The 24419-nt window shown below is 37.0% G+C and overlaps 1 protein-coding gene across 1 annotated transcript in view; it reads right to left on the bottom strand.

The window, feature by feature from the left end:
- The window catches only part of STAG1 (STAG1 cohesin complex component), a 181281-nt gene that overhangs the window by 33229 nt on the left and 123633 nt on the right, over nucleotides 1-24419 (bottom strand). Inside the window, exons 11-20 of the mRNA XM_080622692.1 lie at nucleotides 20307-20405; nucleotides 15508-15587; nucleotides 13279-13386; nucleotides 10926-11040; nucleotides 8705-8822; nucleotides 7622-7725; nucleotides 4737-4829; nucleotides 4526-4615; nucleotides 4123-4326; nucleotides 1947-2017 (exon numbers count right to left, since the gene is read on the bottom strand). Coding sequence (XP_080478818.1) covers nucleotides 1947-2017; nucleotides 4123-4326; nucleotides 4526-4615; nucleotides 4737-4829; nucleotides 7622-7725; nucleotides 8705-8822; nucleotides 10926-11040; nucleotides 13279-13386; nucleotides 15508-15587; nucleotides 20307-20405 — 1082 coding nt within the window. The remainder of the gene's footprint in view (nucleotides 1-1946; nucleotides 2018-4122; nucleotides 4327-4525; nucleotides 4616-4736; nucleotides 4830-7621; nucleotides 7726-8704; nucleotides 8823-10925; nucleotides 11041-13278; nucleotides 13387-15507; nucleotides 15588-20306; nucleotides 20406-24419) is intronic.

Here is a 24419-nt window from a genome sequence, read left to right as displayed (position 1 = left end):
AAAAGGCACATTCAGACTAATGGAGGTGATGCTTGAGATTCACACATCTTGCATTGAATTAAGTGAAGTAATTAAGTAAGAAATGCTGATATTTTGCAGCATACAAACTGCTACAGCACTGGTGTGCTATGTGTGAAAGCGCAGCTGAATTAGGCTGGAGTCAGTATAGAAAAATTGCCTCCATGTAGTTAAGGACAGAAAAATCTCCATAATCAGTGAGACCCTGGCAAAAAAAGAAGCCCAAGTATATAATCCAGGTGTTCTATTCAGAAGACCTCAAGAAAATTTGTTCTTGCATTCTGAAAACTTGGAAGGAAGCACTGTAATGATAAATTTCATTTATATTGCAATACTGATACCCTTGTTTTATGAAAAGACATGAATTAAAAAGAGTGCTGTGAGCCCTCTTGGAAAAAGGATTAGCTTAGGCTTGGGCAATCTCAGTACAGAAACTTTTTGGTCTGGAAAGCTTTCCTGATAATCCCCTGTATTTTCACCTTGCTGGGCAGCTTCTTCCTAAGACATGAACAAGCAGCAACTACCAAGCAAACACAAGCACAGATAAGGTACAGAGGAGTTTCTCTCACTGGAAGAAGAGATGGATTTGTTTCTTTTCAAAGCCTCAGCAACAACTTTATCAGTGCACATTTATAAGATTGGAAAGGCATCAGCTGTCAGCCTGCAATTTCAGCTTCTTCCATTGATTTAATTTATTTTGGCTCCCCACCGGTGACAGACAATGACAATATCAGACAACAGCCACTGGTTTTGAGATGAGAAAGCTCAATGCAAGATTTGAATTGAAGATCCTAATCTCATAGCTAAACGTTCAGGAAAAATTGCCTTGGATGGTATGCCTGTGAGAGTGACAGAGCACTGGAACAGGTTGCCCAGGGGTGTTGTGGAGTCTCCTTCGTTGGAGATATTCAAGGCCCGCCTGGACAAGTTCCTGTGTGATGTACTCTAGGTTACCCTGCTCTTGCAGGGGGGTTGGACTAGATGATCTTTTGAGGTCCCTTCCAACCCCTGGGATTCTGTGATTGTTTCCTGTCACAAAGAAATCACATAGGATGCTACATTCAGTAGAGAAATGAAAAGATTTCATTACTTCATTATATACAAGCAGATATTAAGTAGAAATTCCCATTGAACTATAACCATAAATAACAAATCAGCTGAGAAATAATACAGAGCTGCTCTTCAGCTTTCATTCTTTTCTCTTTCCTATATTTTGAAGGTGGATGTCCCCAACCCCTATTTGTGTGTTATTCTGCAAGGCCTTCTTTACAGTCTGAATTAACTCCCCAGAGATTTGGAACGCAAAAGGAAAAAAATATATATGGGAGACTCAGAAAAGCTTTAAGATTTGTGCTTCTTTTTTGGATGTGAACTATAGCTTTCACCAGTCCTCTCAGGAAAGGCAGAAGTGGCTCCAGTGTGTTACCAGGGAGACCAAAAACCTAATGTGCACATGTGTCAGTCTGCTGCTCTATGGAAATTAGTAATGATTTAATGATCTCTGTGGGACTCCTGTTGAATGGAAACAAACACGAGATATTTCAGAGCCATTCTGTACAATGATTCAAGACAGAATTCAGGATAAGTGAAGACTAAGCACAGAAAGAAAAGAGAAACTGAATCAGTAAACATAATTCGTGTAAGAGAGGTGGCAGAAGCAAGGTCCTCTCACTTATCGTGATAAGCATCCCTTGTGCACTGACTGTCCGCGATGCAGGGGAACAGGACTTTTAGTAAGACACTCACGGGTGTAAAAATATTTAGTGCAAGGGATAGTATCCCACTTGCAAATCAAATCTGTAAAAGTAATGGCACAAATGCCACTAATCATACAGCAATCTCTATGTCATATTTCAGGCTATATATTTTCTCATTTCTAACCACTAAACATCAACTGATAAAATTTTTGAGGGAAAAAAATTACCTACTTGTGAAAAGAAGTTAACCTCTTTAATGTGGAGAGCACGTTGTATATATCATCATCATCAGCTTCTTCCCCCTGAAAATGAAAGGAAATCCATTAAAGTTCAGCAATCCAGCAGAGAACATTACTGCACAGGGGGAGCAGATTTCTTTGAGGGTTTATGCTGACGTTCAACTGTCTCCAAATTTTCCAATGACTTTTATCTAGATTCTATAGCAATAATATTTAAATAACCACAGCATAGCACTAGGAAATTCAGTGAGATCATGTGACAATATTCAGCAGTACCACTGTGTTAGTACTCAAATCAGTATTCTCCAGCAGTAGAAATCATTCCCAAGAATAAAACCTGAGTTCTACCTTATTTTACAAAAATGACTGAATCATCAGCTTTAACCATCAGCTGATGAAAGTGCTGCGAGAATAAAGCCAAACACCTGTCACTCTCCACACCAGAAAACTGCAGGTATCAATAGCAAGTTTTTTAATATTATCAATGGAAAAATGTCTTTCTTTTCATATCCTTCATTGCTCTTCACTGTGTTACAGCCCATAATGTATGCCAATCCTATTATGTGCACAGATTCACATACATTCAGAGCTGGATGGAAGGTTGGTTGTTATTTTACAAATCTGAGGTAACAACAGTCCAAGAATAAATATTGCACAATTCAATCAAAACTTTCCTTTTTTTTTTTTTTTTTTTTTTTAATTTCTGGCATTTAAAAATATTATTATCCTAATATTTTATGCAAACTGAATAGCAAATTCTCTTAGTGAAACAAGTTACTTTCAAAAGAGAGTTCTTAAATCTCTGTCAGTGGGTGCCAATGGAAAGAGCAAAGGCTGTTATTTATGGTGTCAGTTACTGGGCATCTGGTGTAGAGAACTAGGCTGGTTCTGAAGCTGGCAGTCTCACTCCATCCCTTTTTGCTACCCAACTCAGAAACAGATTCCCAAAGTTTTTTGCCTTGGAGTTTTTGGTCCTGATGGCCAGGGGCAAGGAACTTCAGCTATCCAAGTCTATCATCCATCTACTAAAACAGATGGCTAAGACACATAATGTGGCATTAGCTGAAAGAATTCTCTTGCTACATACAGCTGGGCAGAGATGTAGCACGAATTCTGTAACATCTTTCCAGGTTCTGCTAAAGAAATACCTAAGAAAGTGCATATAAAATGGCAAACAGGTAGACAGCAAAGTAAATGTATCCTATCACAGAATGTACAGCGACTCCACTTGTTCCTCTGGGTTGTGGAGTGCTTGCTTCCTGCATGCACTGTCTTTTTTACTCATGTATACTCCTACAGCAACAGAAAAATCTGTATTTACTCTGCAATGTGACAAGGCATTTATACAGTATACATCTATGTGACATATTAAAGACCAAAAAAAGCTTATTTTCTTTAATGTGCAATTCTGAAATTAAGACTGTAGATTAACTTTCTATAAATTTACATAAAAAAATTAAATGTATCTGTCACGGTGCAATGCAAGACTAGAAGAAGATCTATGCAGCCCATAAATTGTGCTTAAAAAGCATAAGAATTACAGCAAATTAAGTAATGTTACACAAAGTTAAACTGATGCAAAGCAAGAAAAAAAGCCAAGCAAGTTTTCTATTGTTATTTAATGTATTCTGTCTTAAGCATTTTGAAGGATACTTTCTTAGAAGTAATTCCCAGGTACCTCCAGGTTTCAGACCTCTATCTTTATTTCATTCTTTCTAGAGCTCCTCCAATATGCCATTATAAATATTTTACTAAATCCTCTCTTCCATTCAAGACATAATCCAATCTTCATTCTGCTGCCTGCATATCCATTTGGGACAACTGGAATCACCACAAGCATTAACGTAAATGCACCTTTCTCTGCATTTTACATCAGCTTTCACCCATTCATCCAGTTAATTTCTCATGTGGACTGTTTAAATACTAAACTAAATTTTCAGAAGCAGGACTGCTCCGTAGTCTTTGTTTTACAGCATCAGTGTTTTGCACGCTTACTGGCTAGTCCAAGGGATTTTCTACACAGTGATATAGCTCCAAATAATTATGAACTAGCTACTGCTGCACTACATCTTCAGATGGGTAATTTAATGACTTGGTAAGAATGCTTTCTGCAGTTCATTATACTGTATTTTAGAGAGTCTAACTAAATTAATTTCAAGAAAACAAACCTCCTGCAGCAGATCTTCTACAGAATGGTTGAATCGATCCACAAATTCATCAATAAGTTGGCTGTGGGCTATGTCAACTCTGTTCTGGATTGTATATTCTTCACTACAGAGTATGCTGTAGGTTTTGCTGCAGGCTTCGAGAACATCTGATTCCACGTGCTTTTCCACAACAAACTTAATCTGTTTCAATAAGGCATCCAGATGCTGTAGATCAGAAAAGAAGTTCAGCTTTCAACTCACCTGAACAATGAAACTCAAAGAAAAAAGTCATTCAAAGAATACACCAAATCAAGGTTAGATTACTAATATGCAAAATGCAGGCACACTACTGTGGGACTAGAACAGTAATCAGATACTTGAAAGCAACCTTTGCTTGAAAGACTTCTTGCTCAATATACTGTACCTTTTCCATTCTGCCCGTGCTATAGATTTCCAGATCAAAATACTGAGGGATTTGCAGGAGATTTGCAACCTTCTCGGCATCAGCAGAATACTAGAACATCATTGAAATAAAACAGAAAAATTAGTAAAAATAAATACCTACACTACAGAATGAAAAAAATTAAAGATAACTGCAAATACCAGCAAGAGATTTCTTTTGTTGAAAAATGTACCTTTGATAGCAACATAGGAAGTGCAATAATGAAATGTTCAGTCAATTTATTTCTGTCATCTATCTGAGTTTTCCTTTCTTTTGCTGTCAAGACCTGCAAGCAACCAAAAATAACTAGAGTAAATACAATTTCTGCATATAGCTTTCATTATTTTTTCAGAAGTTTGCATTACAAAAATCCATGCAAGTGTATTTTTAATAAATCAAAAGAGGAGGTAATAAGACACTCAAAACACATATGGACTGAAGAGTGATTAAATGGGAGGACTACGTGTCCTAAGAAGCCGTGATTGAAAAGGAAAATATCATATTATCCAGCATGATATTGTCTCAACACATCATCATTTTATGAAGATTGAAATTCAAATATAACCAAAGTCAGTGGAAGTTTTGCTATTGCTTCCAAGTGAATTGAGCTCTGGCTTTCACACATTAAACAAAGTGTTAATGTAAGACCTCAGGGCAAACTGAAGTATAATTAAGAAAACCAAAACCACACTGTAACTGATTTTCATTAGTAGATTCATGACCTCATCTCTAAACTGGAACGTAATTCTCAGTGAGAACATACATCCAAATTCACAGAATTCATTTACAAATTTCAGTGACAGATATACCAAAGCTACTAATGCTGTCATAGCAAAACCACCTTGAAACAGTGAACAGAGAGACAATAATCAAAACGGCATGCTTCATAAAAGCTTAGATCTGGCTTTGTGGCTTCAGAAAGGAGAGAATACTTCTGAAAACAAATAATGATAATAAAATACTCAAGTTAGCTGATGATTTATGCATAGCAAAGCTGCCAGACTGCACAATAAGGGTTACAAGCTGAAGTCAGAGAAGAAACTATTTCACAAGAAGGTGAGTGCACAATTAGAAATCTGCTCCCATTTCAACTCGGAGAATATGCTAGCAAGAGATGAGAACATGACAAACCTCTACTGACAAGTCAGAGATCCCTGCAGTTACCATCCCACAACTCATGATCTAACTGAAAAGAAGCAAAAGCTAAATGTCATACCTACATCTCTCTCTAAGTGAGGAGGAACAGCTGGAAACAAAACATGCGCTTGGATGACAAGCAGCCTATTGTGTCAATAGAAATCCAAAACAACCATGGAAGTGAAGTGGAACAGGTTTGTAACCAGGTTAAGACATCACTTCCATAGTACATGGCATACAGCTGGATACATATAGCAGCAGTTGCAATCCCTGTACCAACCTGCAGTGCAGCACCATAGTGTCAGCAAAAGCTGCTAGCTCACCAGAAGGCAATGCAAATGTGGCTAAGACAACCACCCAGTCATATTCTGGTGACCTAATACTGGTATTCAGTGGTACAATGAATTAATCTGGACCCCTAAGGATGATCACAAGGCTCTTTTGATCATCCTGCAGAAGGTGAAACTACTGAAATGTTTTCTTTAGCTTTAAAGAAAACAACACAGATATTGAAAAACTAAGACTAAGCAACTTGTTCAACTTAAGTGAACTGAAGTATAGATCTCTTGACATGAAAAAAAGTACCTGGAAAGCTGATAGTGACACTATTTGGTACTCCAAACAGAAAAAACAAACATGAAATTCTTGTTAAATTTAAAGGTTGCTTTGCGTGCTAGAACAGTTTGCAGCTACAGAAATGTTTTACTAAATTAGGAATTTATTAGAATATGCTATATAAATTTAGGTACATCAAGCATGTTTAAATTGGTGCTTTCTTGGAGCTTTTCCTGGGATGCTGTTTCTGGACATGAGGTTAATCTGCTTATTAACTGCTAGCTTATAACAATTCATAAGCTAAGTAACTGCATTTAGTTTAGCAATGAAGAATGCCAAGTCTATCTCCAGATTTCACCTTCATTAAGTCTGTGGCTTTCTAATAAAGTAGTTATGATTATGTGGAACAGAACCTAACACAAGTACCAAATGTTTACATGGGTTTATTTCATTTTAGTCTAACCTAAATAAAAGGGGAACTATCAAAAATCAGGGAAGTACGTTTGGGAAGCTAGGACTCTCTTGGAACATGGATGTTGTATTTATGGAGAACACAGATGAAAGCCTATTGATCATCCTGACCTTGTGACTTACACTGAAATGTTTAAAAGTCCATGCCCAACCTTGGGAATGGACTTCCACTGATCCCCAGTCACTATAAAATAAATGAAAGAGGCAGCTAGATTGCAATATGGCCAGAATGTCACATTTTTAAATGTTTAGGGCACTCAGTGGAAAAGACAAAGAGAACAAATACATAAAACCACAGACGCATTCAGGCTGGTCCCAGTCCCAATCCTCCTACTCAAAGTAGACCCAGTTAGGGATCAGACCAGGGTGCCCAGGGCTTTGTCCAGCCAGGACTTGAAAGCTGCTAAGGATGGAAACTGCACAGATTCTCAGGTTCTGTTCCAGTGCTTAACTGCTCTCATGATGAAGATACCGTTAGCTTTTTCTGCAAATCCTGCATCTGTATTAGCAGCACATTCCCTTTTATGGAAGACAAAGGTAATCTTGTTCTATTCCTGAGGTATGCACTTTCAATTCTAATCTAGATTTAACATTGAGGGCTGTAGATGTGGGTACATTACAAGTATAAGCCAGGGGTAAGCTAAAAAGACTATCTAAAAAATAATACAGATTTTCATGCTGTAAAGTCTGTATTACTTGGCAACACAAAACCCCAAATCCAACAGAGAAACAAAAACCTAAACATGTCCAGAAATAGAATTTCTACTACTTTTCTTCAAGTATGTTTACATGGAACAGGAAACACCAATTATAAAAATCTGATTTAAAAGTGTCAAATTGTGGCATGCGAACAAATATTTTATGTCACTGTAGTAATACATACAGGTCTGAGCTATCTACTGCAGTACCACTTACTCTCTTGCCAGTGCCTCTGCCTACTGGGGGATGTGCTTCAGCAGCTTGTCTGATTGTACACACCATCAACTCAATAAGAGCACTCTCCTGCCGGTCAGACATTGCTATGGAGGGAAAAGAACAAGTCTCATCAGTTCTGATGTGTGTGCAAGACACCTTAAGGAAGACAAATCTGTGAATGCAGTTATGAAACATGGTGAATAGAAACAACATTTTGTCTCATTTCTAAAATCAAGGCTTTCTCGCTTCCTTTTTGAATTACCACTCACATCATCTCAAAATGGATACAGCAGAACTGAAAGAAGTCCAGAGAAATGTAATCTAGAAAAAGGATGAACGAAGGTGAATATAACAAAGATCCAGAAAATAAAGAGCATCATGGAGGATAGAGAGCAACTGACTATTCACTGTCCCCTTCCTTCTGTTCTTTTGGAAGTTCTTCGGGTCGCATCTACAATATCAAAATCCACAAGGCTAGGCATAAGCACAGAACCAAAGTGCCTAATTTCCTGCCTGTGAAGGTCCTTGAACTAGGACAATCCTGAAGGATTCTGGAGGCTCTTCAGTGACACTCCTTACCATTAGGGACTCATTGCCAACAACCCCCCCGGCTACCTTGTGCACACAGATCTATTTTAGTGAGAAGAGATTCAAAACTAACGGTGAAAAAACCCCCTTACTTTTTTTTTTTTCTTCTTGAAAATTCATTAGGTTTTAACATTGTCTGGAAAATAATTAACAACACCTGAAGTGCTTGTCTGTTCAAAACTCTATCAGCTATTTAATTTATTGAAAAGCTCATTTATACACTTGTTATTTAAACATTCAGACAAGAAGTAATCCTAGCCTTTAATATCAGGAAACTACAGTATAGCACACATCACAAGATGAAAAATAAGAGTACAAAAATGTTGCTTTTGAAACGAAGTGCATTAAAAATGGATTAAATGAAAATCCTCTTTAAATAGGCTTTCTAAACAAACCACAACATAAATACCTCTATCACCCAGGATGAAACATCTTTTTAAGGACTAACTAACAGTATTGGGCAATATCAGTAAAGTATAGTGCCTAAACAAATACCTTCTTCTCCTTGGACTGGTTCTTCCAAGAGCAATTCAGTCATACATTCCCAGTCTTTCAACAGCTCTTGAGAACTCTCCCACAAACTGTCCACCAGATAGGCTGCATGTTCATGCAACTAGAAAATCCAAAGCAACCATTAATACAGCGTTCTGGTACAGGCAGCATTTCTTCAATTTTCACTGTCATTTGGCCATGGAGAATGTTCTGGGCATGTACTCTTGTTAGTTGGAAAGAAAATTCAGTTTAAAACTAACAGTGGAAGATCTTCTAACTGAATGATACAACGGCATGACAATGAGACTGTATTTTAACAGAAAATGGAATAAAACCAAATTGTGCTTCTTTTCCATAAAGCAGCTTGTTCATGAAAAATCCTAAGAGTTTTGACCTAGAAGCTTTCCTCACTTTCTTACTCTCTTTTTCCTAATGAAAAGAAGAGATGGCAAGACATGGACTAAGAGAGCTGTTACTACATAGTCCAAAACCAGTAGTGAAATCCTACAGGGGGTACAGAATTAACACTAACTTTACCTGCAAAAAATGTTTTTATGTAATTAAGACAACTGTTGTAAAGTGAGAAAAATAATCCATAGGCTTTCTACTGGTTTACAAACTGTTCTTTAACCTCTATCAAAAGGTAATAAGGCACAGCATACAGTTCTGATTTGCCTGCCAGACATGGAACTGATTCCTTAACTGGAGAACACCTAAGACTGTATGGCAGGAGGTGTCAGTACATTTACCTACTCTTCTGTTTCTGACAGCTTTGGGCAAAAACCATCCTGTGTCACAGAGCTTACTGATGCTTGTCACAGCTTTACCTGTTCGCTCTTTTGAATGCACCCTCTCAACTGCAGTGCTTACATCTTCTAGTCCTATGGAAATGGAAGCTCCCAATTCTCTAAGTCTTTATTAAAACTGAAGTCATAACATTCTACTTTGTTTCTAACAAATCTCTCAAAACCAGCAACAGCAAAAACTGGCCCTGAGAGAGAAGTGATCTTGAGGAGCAGCTTACAGCTTGCCTGGGAAGGCACTTTGCTGATCATGGCTTTGGGAGTAAAGCTGAGTTTCTTTTCTCCACAGAAGGACAGACATGATTAACATTAGGTAACTCCCAATCTCACACACTCAGATTTAAGGTTATTTTGTCTGGAAAATACAATTACCTGTTTCAATCTAAATTTTTAAGAAGCTGTAACTAAAAATACATTCACATATAGCAGATTGAAGACTCACACAAGTAGCAACGTTTAGTCTGGACTTAACCTGTAGGTTTGTAAGGTGTCTCTTAAAGGTTAACTGGGTCTAAATGTTACTCTTCCTTCCCAGAATCTCTGATTGTGTTTCTTTTCATTGTCAGAGTCAAGTGCCTTGTTCAAGCCTTTGTAACAATTAAAATACCTGATTGAAATACCTTTCCTTTTTACACAAAATATATTACTCTCCCTTATGCAGTGAAACATTTCTGTCATTCCTTTCTTTCAACCTTCTTTTGCCAATCAAATGTCTAATTTTTAAACCTTTCCTCCTCTATCTTCAGAGCATCCTGTACCTGATGGTTTATCTTCTCAAGTTTTCCCTCAACTCCACTGCCATTCTCCACATGAATTGCTATTAGTATGTTTACCATAAAACTTCCCATGTATGCTATCTCTATAAACTATGGGCAGAATCCAATCCTGAATGTGTTCATCAAATACTTAATGCCATCATATGTATGCGTGCAGTCTCCATCCTCCAACGTTTTCAAGATGCAACTGCATAAAGCTCTGAACAACCTCATTTAAACTCACAGCTGTCTCCGCTTTGAGCTAATGACCCTCAGGCCCTTTCCACTCCGAATTATTCTGATTCTAACAATAATCTGAGATATTATGCAATTTTTGTTCCATTCTGGTTCAATTTATTTTACTCCATTAAGAGTAACTCCAGAGGTATACTCCTTACATGGTTATCTCAAAAAATAACCAGTTACATTTTTTATGTAGCAATGAATCCTGGTAGCCATCGTACTACCAGAAACACCATACTGGGGACATGCAAGAGCAAAATAAATCATGAAAAAGAATGGGGGGCAGGCAGGGTAAAGGGCATAAGGTATTTCTGAAATGATGAAAAAAAAAAAAAAGGAAAGAGCTTGTTATTGTATGTGGATACATCGCGACTAAAGTTTCAGGTTTTCTAAACATGTAAAGGTTAGAGAAGAATTTTTTACCTCACTTTCAAGAAAGAAAAGAACCAACATTCTAATAAGGTTTCCATTTGGACTATTTCGTCCCCTCCTCTTTGCTAGAGCCTCTTCAGCTTGGGGATCATGTCTGCTGAACAGTCTACAAATAAGCAAAAGGAGCTATCATATTTATCAAAACAAATCTCATTTCTGTAATAATATGATAAGCATTTTCTTCATATAGTAGATTTGTTCATAAAACACAGTGAAAGTATCTCAAGCTATATCTGTCAAGGGAAAGAGGGCATGACCTTCACCTGCCTGAAAAGATTAATTTATCTTCAGAGTCTTCAACAGGGCTAGAAGAATTTCACACAGGAAAAAGCTCTCCAAAATATATTTATATTGAAGGATTCTGCAGTTTTATATATTTGCATAATTCTTATAGTTCTGCATTTTTAACTTACCCAGTTTAAAGTGATGTTAGCACTTATTCCACTAATACCTAAAACAAAAGTTGTATCTTCCCTGCAGTCACACTGACTGGGATATGGTATAAACAAACTTGACATCTAATTGAGCAACCAACCTCACGTACAGGTAGTAGCATAAAGGACAAAGCAATCTACCAATCAGCTATTTAGGGGTTTATTTCTGCACTGAGTTCCTTGATACACAGCTAATTCCAAACTCCTCTCCATGCTCAAATTTGTTAGCTTATCGAGATATCAGATGTGCCTACATTACAGTTGCTGCAGTGATTATTTTATTTTGAGAAGATTGAAAACTGTTTCCTGCTTTCACAGTGAAACCAGTTTCAAAGTGATTTTACTACTATAATTCACTTAAGAGTAGGATGAGTTACACAAAGCTGTAACTGTAATACAAAGGTGATGTCTTCAGTTGAAGACATCATCTCTTCCCCCCTGCTTATCTTAGTAGGTAAGAAATGAGCAGCTCTGCAATTACTGAATTATCTTAAAACATGGACTCAGGGTTGAGTCAATGATCCTCTGTGTTATTTGCTTTCCTCTGCTAACTACAAGGAGAAATTCTAATGACTAGCTTACATGTAGAAAGTTACATTTAAACATATAAAATAAGGTGAGATAAATCCCACCTCAAATGCCCCAAGGAGATTCTAACTTATTTAAATGGAGCACCAGCTCTCATGTCTTAGCAAAAACCAAGAGAAGAATGAGTGTTAGGAATGGAATGATCTTCCCTCAATGCTGTTCACTTTGAGAGACACTTGTAGTAACAAAGAATAATATCTCACTGTAAAGAAAAATTAGGATAAAGTCTTTACATGAAGCGCACTAAGGTGCAGATATGTCTTCCTTTACCTTCTGAGGCATTTTTCGAAATTATTTTGTCACATGTTGGTTAACAGAGGACTTTCAGCGTATGCTTTTTTTTATAACCCTTTCCTCTAACTTGTAAAATGTTATGTAGAAAACTACGTTAAGTGCATTTTATAAATTGCCTCCTTGAAACAGATAATGCCTGATCACAAAGATGGAATTCCAGAAATCCACAAATGAAAGCTTACAAATTACAATGTGGACTTCTAAATCACTAATAAACCACAGAATATTAGAACACTGACAAAGGAAAGCTTATGCTTTTACATATTTTTTTCTATCATGTATCTTGGCATGAAAAATTAGATAACCTGGATTTTGATACAAATAATCTATAAATATATTAAAGAACTCCAATGTTACAACCCATGACAGGAAAAAATAAAATCACTGCTAAAAGAATTTTAAATGGAAACCCTAAAAAAAGTTAACTGTTTTTTTACTTTCACAGTAAGCTGTGATAGGGCAATGTCCTAGTCATAGTTATTGAAGCAGCGTGATTCACACTGAAAAGGTAGCTCATTTCTTTTGGCAGAGTGGGTACATGAAAGATGTAACCACAAGTGCAGTATATCTTTAGGGGAAGTCAGTGAGACTAGAAACAAATTTCTTAATTATTACCACATACACCCCTCACAAGTTGACAATTCTGAAATAAACTTGTTTAAAACTTTGTAAAAAGGATGAGTGCCTTATCAGGTCAACAACAGGGATGTGTAGGCCCTATATATGTATTATCACAACAGTAATTCAGCAAGAGTTGTGAGATTTAAACCAACTTTAGAGGTTTATGCAGTCTTTGCATATTTAACTCTTGAGTTAGGAAAAGTTATCTGAATTGTAGAGAAAGAAAAATGTGAATTCAGTTTCTTCATCTTTAGGTCTTGAATTTAAACAAGAGGGTAAGTCTCTGTTTTAAATTCAATTCCTGATTTGCTACATTGGGATATTTCACTCTATTGCTTCTTTTGATCTTACCTCTATTAGGAAGCATTCACAAATCTGGTCTTATTCCAGGGCAAAAGAGAACTTACTTTTTGTGCAGGAATTCTCCGGCTGCTACTGCAACAGGCCGGTGTGCTGAATACACCAAGTGATAAACATTCTCACAGTCTTCATTCGACAGAGCTTCTTCGCTTCCACTGAAAGAGTTAGAAAGCAACACCTGAACTAAAACACCTTTTATTTCAATCCTCTCGCCTCTCATAACTTATTTTTAACAGCTACAAGATTGATTTCCTTCATATAAAATCCTAAATGGTTGAACACTGACTTCACAAATCTTGGGTTCAATTTCCAGATACAGAGATATTTAAAGGGCCTGTAAGACTGGAATTTTGTCTGATTTCCTCCTCCCAGGTGTAGAAATATATATATAAAAAATGATATGAAAAAAAAGGTCATCACTGCCTACAAATCTTGCCCTGCTTAATTACTTAGACCATCACACTAATTACAATGCACATATTGCAACATACTAAACACTCACTATCAAGTATTATTAAACTAAAAAGCTAGAGTGTTTAATACTAAGTGTTAACTAGATACTAAGTATTATTAATTAATATTATAAATAATATAAATATAATAATATAAATAATATAAATTAATATTAACTAGATACTAAGTGTTTAACTAGAGTGTTACACGAGGAAAACGTAATTGCTTTCTTAAACATATTTACTTCTACAGCAATGTCTGTTTGCTTTCAAAGCTTTTAATGTTTAAAATATTCAGATCTGGGACTGGGAAAACCTGCTTCAGTCTCCTGACCTAGTCCATTTTCAGGAGTTAAGTCTTTTCACATGACAGCCTGTGAGCTCTTGTGTGCTGCGAGGCAAGATGTGCCTCTCTGCTGGCCTGGTAAGTAGGAAAAATATTCCCAACTCCAGCTGCTGTGAGGGCCATCAGATAAAACTACCTTGGCAATGGGAGAAAGCACAGAAATGCTCTGGATGTGGGCAGTAGAAAACTAAACCAGATTTTGTCACAAAGTTGGGACACAGAATTAGCACTGTGCATCCACTGATCACATCAACACATAACTGCTTTAGGATTGAACCACAGTGTGCATGTAAAATTACAATAATGCTGATACAATAAACTGTCCATCACTTTTACAGTAGCTAATGTGCTGACTAGAAATAGACTTAATTTTCAACAGCAAGGAACTGAGTCTGATCATACCTTGCTGTGCTGGATGAAAGATGATAAAAAGTTTATTTTCTAGAATTATTTATTGAGAAGAACAAGCCACCTTTTACCCTTGTCACAGGTAAACAACATAGTTGGGGCTTCTGCTGTTTCTAAGCTCAAGGTAGATTTTGTGTGAGTTCTTTGAAACTCAGAAAAACTTCTTCAGCAATATTCCCATGGTGATTTTTCATGAGATCTTTTTGGAGTTCCTACCTGGCAGAAGATTGCCCTGTGCTGTTCAATATGACCCATATTCTTCTGGTGCTAAATGCATTTAACTATGTTTTCATCATGCATCTCTCATCAAAGAGAAAACACAACAGGGAAAAAAAAAAAAAGGTCCACTGGATAATTTTTGACCTAAAATCTTACTGTGTTCCTGAACATCACTACTAATGCAGGGAATAGATGTGTTCTACATCTCCTTTGTGATCACATTTGTTATATTTGCTTCAAAAATGTAACAGTAGGTACAAGATTTCCTTTCCTCTGAATATTACAGTCTAATATCTGTAAAACGGTGACCCATAAATAAAAACTCATGAAGTCCAGACTTCTTTACTAAGACCAAAAGCTAGCCTGATCTTTCATCCAAATTCCACACATCCAAAAACATTCTTCAAAGTGAAGCCACTATAAAGTACAGGGTGTAAGTACAGTGCAGAAACATGGGTATAAAGTACAGTGCAGAAATTCTACTCATCTGTTTGTAAAACAGAGGCAAAACAATATGCTCATGAAGCTAAAAGAAGATATTTCATCTCATGGAAATACAGTAGGTAAAGTATAAAAATGTATTGATGTACTGAGACTACTAGTACATCCATTGCACTTCCAATTCAGCCTTCCAATACCTTAAGAGGCCTACAAGAAACCTTTTTATAAGGGCAGGTAGTGACAGGACAGGAGGGATTGGCTTTGAACTGAGAGAGGGAAGATTTAGATTAGATATTAGCAAGTGTAAAGTAACAGATTCACTTCATTACACAAGCAAAGAAATCGTCAATTACATTTTACTGCTTTAGGTAACTTTGAAAGGGAACATAGAGGTTTTGAAAAATACTCACTGAAGTATTAGCGTGACTAATCGAATGGCTTCCACAGCTACATCATATTCCTTATCAAGTGTCATTGATACAATGCGATCCTGAAAAGGAATATTATTACAGTGACAAACCAGAAACAAACAAACAGCTATCAGATGAAGAATTCCACAGATGACAAAAGAAATACTCTTGGGGATAAAGATCTTTCAACTAGACACACGAAAGCCCTTTAGTATTACTCAACCATTTCATGTACATCTTAGGAAGCTGTGTGCTATAAGCACAATGGAGCAATAGGCAAGTACACAGGAATGAGAACGATTAACAAACAATCCTTATCCTTGTGTGTTTTCCAGAAAACAAGCAAGCAGGCTTTGGAATTGAAGCACTGTTCTGGACTGATCTTATTTATCAGTTCTTTCCTGAAAAAGAATGCACTTGGGTTGGATGATGGCAGAAAAACTGCCCCACTTCATCCCCTGGAAACACTGTGAAGAAAGTCACACCTGCATATTGTCTTTCAAGTTGTGGCCTTTAGACTTGGCTACATTTTAAGGTTTGAAGCTGATCTCAAGATCAAGCTACAGACCTTCCACAGAAAAGCAGGAAATTCTATGGGTTTACTTTCTGTTTTCCTATACTCTTTCTAGTGGAGAAAAGCATACCCCCTTCCAGTCAAACCTGATGATTTTATAATTCCTAAGGTCCCTGTAGTTATGAAAAGTTTCCTAAGGGTTTCTTTCTCCTTAGTTTCAGTTTGCTTACTGGCAACTGAAAATAGATGCAATTAGTCTATGTTGCCCTTCCTACCCGGGAAGAATTTTTATCCATCCATAAAAATACATCTTGATGTTCTCTGCTTGACTGATCAAGTTAACAAAAAGAAATTGGGCCATCTGAAAATAAAACTTGATGGCTCTGGCTTGACCTACTTCAGAAAAGACTAGGTACTATATGGCATTTTTGGATGTGAAAAAATAGTTAGGGACTGAAAAGAAAAAAGGGATGTGTTAGGAAACAACAGTGAAAGTCACCAAGAACAAATCAGGACAAAATAAAGGTGTTCACACTTTTCTCTAATATTCAGGGCATTTAAAGGCTGAAGGTGACTTTCAAGCAACTGATGTTTATTTCAATATTGAAATTTGGGAATAGCATGTGGCTTTCTCAAGTGTTACCACTCAACAAAACCAAGGCTGCTAAGATACCTTGTGTCACTATTACTGAATGCACCTCTATCAATTGCCATTAAGTTCCTGGGAAATAACTATACATTTAACTGTTATATCTAGACAGTTTTAAGAGGCTCTAAGAACTCCATTAAGAGACTCATGCAGTGAAATGACTTTCCAAGCAGGAAATTTTGTGTACGGACAAGACAAAAAATGGCTATTTTTCCTAAGGTCCTGGGCCAAGGAACAGTAACTAATAACATCAAAAGAAAGAACAGCCAGAGATACTGGTATTTAAAGTTTCAGTGAAATCTCATACACTCCCTCAATCTGTATCTTGAACTCCAGGATACCTCAGGGAGGGAACTAATTGCACATGAAGGAGTAAGCACACAAGTATAAAACTCCTCCTTCATCTCTGAAAAAAAGCCTGGAAGTGAAGGGATAGCCTCTCCCACCTACAAAGCAAGAGATACGCTCTGAATTTGAAAGTCCTTTTAGACTTTGAAACTGACAGATGTTACAAAGATTTCTTATCCAAAAAGACTGTTCGCTCCTCTTAGTTTTCCTCAGAAACATCAGGCTTAAAATAAACAGTGTGGATGTGTCACTTGCTTATTCTCTGCCTTGGTGCCAGCATTTCTGTGTGATGGCATCTGCCAGCCAGGTACCAAGATCCCTGAAAGTGAGAACTGAACACCTAATGTCTCTGGAAATGTAGCTTCTGTGCTTTAGTAAGTTACAAACCCCAGCTGCTCAATTTGCTTTGACAAAAATTTGCTGTACCACTCTACAGCAGTAGAATAGGGCACAGGCTTGTATTAAGAAGATGAAATATTAATTTTCACTGTCTGTGAAGATCAGTTTGCAATTACGTATCAGGTTGCAAATAAGGCTGGCTGAAGAGCGAGTCTATCTCCTTCTACCTCTTAGATGATGAAGACAGAACTGTCCTGCAAAGGGTCAGGGATGAGGCACAGGAATTTAAGAGCTGCACCTAAAATTGCTGGTGTCTTGACTTTGGCACTGACTACAAAAGAGCTAATTTGCATCTTTTCCATACGGCTCCAGTTAATGCTTGCATCAGACAGGACTTCTTGATGGAAGACAAAAGTCTCCTCTTCAATGGACATAGTTTTGGGGGTTTTCTGGACAAAGCTTTTTTTTTTTTTTTTTTAGCATATCACCAATTCCTAGAAACACAAACAAATGTTGGAAAGAACACACATTTTTCCTTTGGAGAAGTGACATTATTAGATCCCTGTCACAGCTATTTGGAAGATGTTGAAATATTAACACCCCAGTGCAAGTAAGTCTGGATCAAATTAATTTATACTTTGAACAGCTAGAAGATCTCTAGAGAGATTTCTCTTGACAGTTTGAACAGATTGAGCTGAATAGCAGCTGAACTGTACAGCTCCATTAAAGTCTGATGAGGAAAAATAAATAAGCAGCCATAGAACTGAGAATGACATTTAGCTCAATTATTTTTCAGGGGGTGGTGGTAGAGTTTGTGGTGGCAAGACATTTAAGTAATGTATCACAGATTCAAAAAAGCATTAATTTGAAACTTTGCTCCATCCTGATGCCAAAGGCTGCATCCCTGTCAGCACAGCTGTAAATCCAAGTGCAGGCATTTGGGAAATGCCAACTTTTAGTTCTCTTGATGTGGCTGCAAACTGAAATAAATAAATCATCATGTTAAACTTATCTGTACTTGAGGCTCACAGAGACACTGAGCTCACCTTTTCTCTAATTTATTTCATGATACAGATTTCTGTAGTAAAAACAGCTTTAATGGAACAGAAGACAAGGATTTCTAACAGAGCTCCCCTTCATCTTTTTAACAGAAATGAAAATTCTTCGTGCCATTCTAAACCAAGCAGCAATGCCCAGGCTAATCTAACTTCTTCTAACAAAGAAAATTGTCTATGCAGTGAAAAAGCCAGGAAAAAGTACTTAAAGGTTCTGTGTTCTGCTGGCTTTTTGAAGTACATTACCGAGTAACTATTTCTCAAAGTGCCTTCAATTGCCTTGAAAGATCTGCAGGTGGATGGGACAAGTTCAGACACAAAGCAGCATTCCTCTAACAACTTACAGGAGGCTAAGAGAGACGCACCCAGCACATTTTCTAGTAGAAAGCAGATATGGAGACCATGATAGTTTTAGTGGCCTATTTCAAAATACATCAAATTACAGAAGAAGCAAATACAAACAGATCTGTAGGTCTGCACAGATGGAACAATAAAAACATCAGAGTCGGACAGTTCATTTTTCTGGGAAGTTAACTAGTATTTCTGGTTGTCCTGGGATGATAAGCAAATCAGACTTATGGAGGTATTACAGAAATAGTTTGAGGTCTGAATGTGTTTGCCAGGTACTCTTCTAAGAGGGGAAACTTCGTCTTTACTGCAACAGTCCCAGAAACTTAGTTTGTAACACTAGAAAAACACAGGCCTTCACTCACAAAATGACCTAGTTTCATCTCCTGCTTAGAAGTCAACTATACCTAGTCCATTCCTGACAAATATTTATCTATTTAATCTGCCCTTAAAAATCTCAAACAAATAAAATCTATTAAAAAAAGAGCCTAATCTATTATATAACTATCAGTCTGGACAAAAATCCTTCTTTAATATCTAGACTTTACTGCAGCTCAAGCATCTTTTTTCTCCATCTCAAGTGAATGTGGTAAAAGGCTGATAACCGTTATGTTTTTATGAATTGTTTACATGCAAGGAAGATAGGACAAGTTTTCTACATTCTCTGCTTTCCTAGATCAAACTGGAGGAGTTAACAGTAACTGCAATGACAGACAAAATCAGTGAACAGTATAAAAATCTAGAGTGATAAATTTTTAACTCTTATGCATAATATAATAATTTATGAGTATTTAAATCGAACAGAAGCAATGGCTGTATTTCCACATTCATCTCTCCAAATACCTCACTCATGAAACAAAGCAGTCATGCCACAAAGTGAGTTACAGCCACGTCCTTATCAAGATACTAAGCAAGAAAGTCAGCGTGTTTGTGCCAGTAAAAAAGGCCCATAAAATATTTCTCTAGTACTTATCTTCTAAACAGGACGATCATGCCCAGGGGTTTGTCTAAAAGACCAGTGTAATTCCTGTTCTGCAGCAAGAAGGCATTTCACTGTGTGTTATTGTATAACATTCTGTATCACAGAATATTGTGATGCAGATCAAAGTATCTCTTTCTCCAAACACAAGCACATATTCAGCTAAAAAGCTGTCATACAAACAATCTTTTGTTACAGGCTGTTACTTTCACATGTATTTCAGATTGAGTGAAACACCCAGTACACATCCTTAAAATTCAATAAATCTGAAATTAAATAAGTACAAGTAGATTGAATGATGACAATTATAAACTATCAATAATGCAAACAGATAAGTAAGCATCCTGGCCAAGCCTGACAAATCTCACAAAATAAACACTGTAAAATGAATTTGGCTTAATCTCAGCATTTAGTAATACAGTTTTACTACTGCAGTTACAATCCCTGCCACAAACAAATCATTTCACTTTTGCATTTAATATACATGACTAAAAAGACCGCAACAGGATGAGACATATGATACCTTTGTTTTCTGTACTCCATCCAAAAAATTTTATTTCCTCTTACCTTGAATCTATTAGTGAACAGCTCCAGTTTTGGAAATAACTCTCTGTTGGTATACAGACTCTGAAGAGCTTTCAAACACTTCAACCTCACTTCACCTTGCTGAACAAAACACACTAAGATTAGCCAACAGAATATCCTAATCAAATGCACATGAATATTAAATAATATCATATTGTAATTTGTTTAATGTACATCTAAATTTTGAGTTACTCAAGCCAATTTGCAATTCAGCTAAAAACCAAAAACCACATGCAGCTGCAGACAATGTTAAATTTTATCCCTATTTGCATATATGAAGGATTTAATTTGCCATCACTTAAATGTCTGTTAGTGTTTTGCTTTCAAGTTAACTCCACAAAAAAGATAAAGAATGTAGCAATTATTACAAAATAAAGACATATGATCTCAAGGTGTTTGGTGAAGACAGCATGGCTATTTATCTTTAGAAAAGAGACTACAGGAAACTTCTGCCTGATATCTGGTGGTTACAATCAATGTACAAGCATTCAAAATGACTGAGCATGGGCTGTGTGTAGCTCAGTCAAGAAACAACTATCTCTGAGCATTGTCTTTCCTTTTCCCAGGGTCAGAAGAAATACACGCTGGATCTATTATTCTGAAATTTGCTACATCCCATCTCTCATCGTAGGACAGGCACAGGCTGAAGGATGCAAAAGAGACCCTCCAGTGGGGAGCAGGCTGATGCCACAAGAACACCACAACTAAGCCACAGCATGAGAAGCCCTTGGGAAGAAGAGCAGCTCTTTCCATCTGAGTTGTTCTGGGGCAGCAGGTCATTCCCAGCTACTCTTTAGATGGGGATTGCTTTGGTCTGGTGGACTGTACGCAGTAAATGTCATCACTGATCATTAGCAGAGGATGGAAGCCTGCTATGGCCTTGGCTTATTTTGCCACAGAAGATCAGTATCAGTTCTGGCATGTCATGAACACTACAGAGCAACAGTGAGGTAGCAGGTTTAGTTATAACTCCACTATAACTATATTTAATATATATTATTATAATTATTATTATAATAATATTATTTTAATAATATATTATTATTAATAATATATATTATTATTATAACTATAGTTTAGTTATAACTCCAGCAGATGACTTATTATTTATTCAGCTAGTGCTGTGGTTCCAAAATGAAAAACTCCACATTGGTTAGAAGAAAAAAAAGATAAAAATCACTGCCAACAGCAGTAGAACATGAGACCTGTACAGAAAAGGTCTGGACTCCCTGTGGAGTCCAAAGCCTTTGTGGACTTCAGCAAACACCCTGGATCAATGGGCCCAGAGTTAAGTTCACGCCTGATACTGAGAGTCTCTAAGTCTTAAATGCACAAATCAAGCAAGGTAGATAGGAAACACACCTGTGAATCTGGTACTTGCATGGCCTGCCAGAAGACTGAAACCAGATGCTAACAGAAGCAAACTGAACCAGGTTACTGTCCTGTTGCTTACCAGATGTGAGGCAGAATATAAGTGACTACAGGAGCAGGCAAGGAAGAGAGAAATGTGTTACATCTGGTGCCTCTAGCTAACAGGAAAGGCACAGGAGACACAGAAGTAATCCCTGGAAATTACTGCCTTTCTTGTCAGGATAGCTAAAAAGCCTGGTTTTTAAACTATTGGTCAATGTTGGAATTCATTCTTTGGAGAATGAAGAACCCCTGCGTGTCAGCTTGCTAATCCTGTTAAGAAGTTTTTAAAACAGAGTCAATGGAGATTAGTGAAAGGAACCCAGCAGGGAAGCATGAACAGCAATGACCTGGACAAGAACCTAAGAAAGGCAGAAAAGGAATGTGTACATGGATACACTTCACTGAAGTCCAGAATGGAGTAGCACTGTGCCACATGCCAGACATGAGACATTTCTTGAGTATGAGAATCATCCAAGTAACATGAGCTTTTAACACCCTGAACAGCAGAAATTTCCTATCTAGCAGTGAAATAAGTTGGTAGGAAAGCTAAAGTCAGGGTAATTCCTAAGAAACTTATGCCAGGGTAGAAGCTGCAAACAGTGATGCAGAGCAAGCACAGGAAGAGATTTACTAAACTAAGAGATTAACTTATTTAACTAATTAACTAATTAGGAGGTCAAGCACAAGAGGAATACAAAAAAAGACCAGAAGGAATATATGATCAAAAAGGCCTGGGCACAGTATGCAATGGACTCAGAGAGTTAATGAAGAAAACTTCCTGCAAATATCTGTAGCTCAACAAAAAAAAAGTTAGCTTGCTTTAAAGGGAGAGAAAAAAGGTAACTGCCACTTCTTACGTGTACAGTGGGTAGGAAAAGAAATAATAAATTAAAATTGCAACAAAGACTATTTAGCTTATGCAAGTAAGAACTTCTCAGTGACATAGTTAAGCACCCAAGCTGCTACAGAAAGCTGTGGAATAATCAACACTAGAGGGTCTTAGACAGTATGACTGAGAATCACTGTGAATTTACAGTGAAGCAGGGAAGGAAAAAGCAAAAATATTTCCAGACCAGATTTTAGCCAGATTTTCTGCACTTCTGAGCTGAAGTCCATCATGAGTATAAGTCAATCTAAAGCAGCAAATATTTGCAACTATGCAGTAACTTCAATTCTGTTAAAGAAAACGAGCAGTGCTTTCCAGCTGTTATTGTGTATTCACATCTATGCTTTACAGACATAAAGAATGTATCTGAAAGCCTTGCCATTTTCTAAGTAAATAACGGATAAATTACATACATTATCTGCATTCTAAAATTAAGACTTTGCATCTTCATGAGTTTCATCTTTCAGAAAAATATACTTGGGGTTCTGTCCAATTTATAATTGTGTCACTTGATTACTGCAGAATCCTGAATTAATCCACACTGTCCTATGTCTATGTCCTATGTTCTATGCATGCCTCTTTGTCCAGTCTAATTATACCTGTAATTCCCCTTCTCTCAGAGCATTTTTAGACAATTACTTTTATATTTTTATTTTTTTGTTATAGAAATAACTACAACAAATCATTTTTCATGCATATGAAAATGTGTCACACTAATACTTAATTGCTAATGCTTTCTTTTACATACAATTTGAAACTCGAACCTAAGCCAAAAACGTTGAATTTATCAACACTGTTTAATGACAAATAGTTCTCATATTATCCTTACTTTTGTTGAGATAAGTTCCAAGTTGAGACACTTTATAGCGTTTCAAGCAAAAAATTGTTACTGCTGCTAATGAAGCAAAAAGAAATACAGACACCTTTCATGATAGCAGTGTGAGGTAGTCTACATTTGTCTGGAAGAGTCATGCTCTACTCAAAATTCTCTTTAATATAGCAGACCTGTGAAAAAGAATCCATCCTGATGGAAGCTCACCGTTTCCGTATTTTCGACATGCTAATCACAGGGCCCAAACCAACAACCCGTAACTCTTGTGTGAGTCTCACAGTGATCTACAGCCTTAGATCAAGCCACCTTAGATTCTTATTAATGGTCCATACAGTTGACAGTTTTGAGCATTAGTCTGCCATCTCCCAATGAGATCCAGACATCTTTTAACATTCAGGGGTACCACGGCTGAAGAAATTAAAGATGCACTGCTATGTGTCAGTTCACATGTCAGTCAAAGGCTTAGATCACACAGAAATTGACTTTCTGAGCCCCCAGAAACACAGTTTTCAGTATTTTCAAAATAGGTGGGTGGTAAAGTGAGCAGCAAAGTAATTCCTCTCCTTTCACACTTCCAGCTTTATTTGGGTTTGGCTTTTTTTTTTACCCAATTATTTTTTTGGTGGCTAAGGGTATTCTGCTCTTTTAAAGAAGTTACCAGAATTTAATAATAGGTCAGTAGTTTGCTCAGGTCTTTGCGCCATCATATTTCTGCAGTCTGCCCTGGTTTTTTTTTTTGGTTTTGTTCTCTTCTGTAGAAAATGACCTGAACTACTACAGGTATCTTCAATCCCACGATTTATGGGATGTCCATGATACTGTGTTTCATTTTGATGCTCTAGGGCAATGTATTTTGAGCTAATCTGCTGCCTAATGACAGAAACAGTTGCACTGCCAGACAGAAACAGATGAAAAAGTCCTGCAGCACCTTAGTACCTATGCAGAAGTATTCCTGGCAGAAGCA

The sequence above is a fragment of the Psittacula echo genome (assembly GCF_963264785.1).
Source record: "Psittacula echo genome assembly, chromosome: 7".
NCBI classification, from domain to species: Eukaryota; Metazoa; Chordata; class Aves; order Psittaciformes; family Psittacidae; genus Psittacula; species Psittacula echo.
This window is presented reverse-complemented; position numbering and strand designations above follow the sequence as displayed.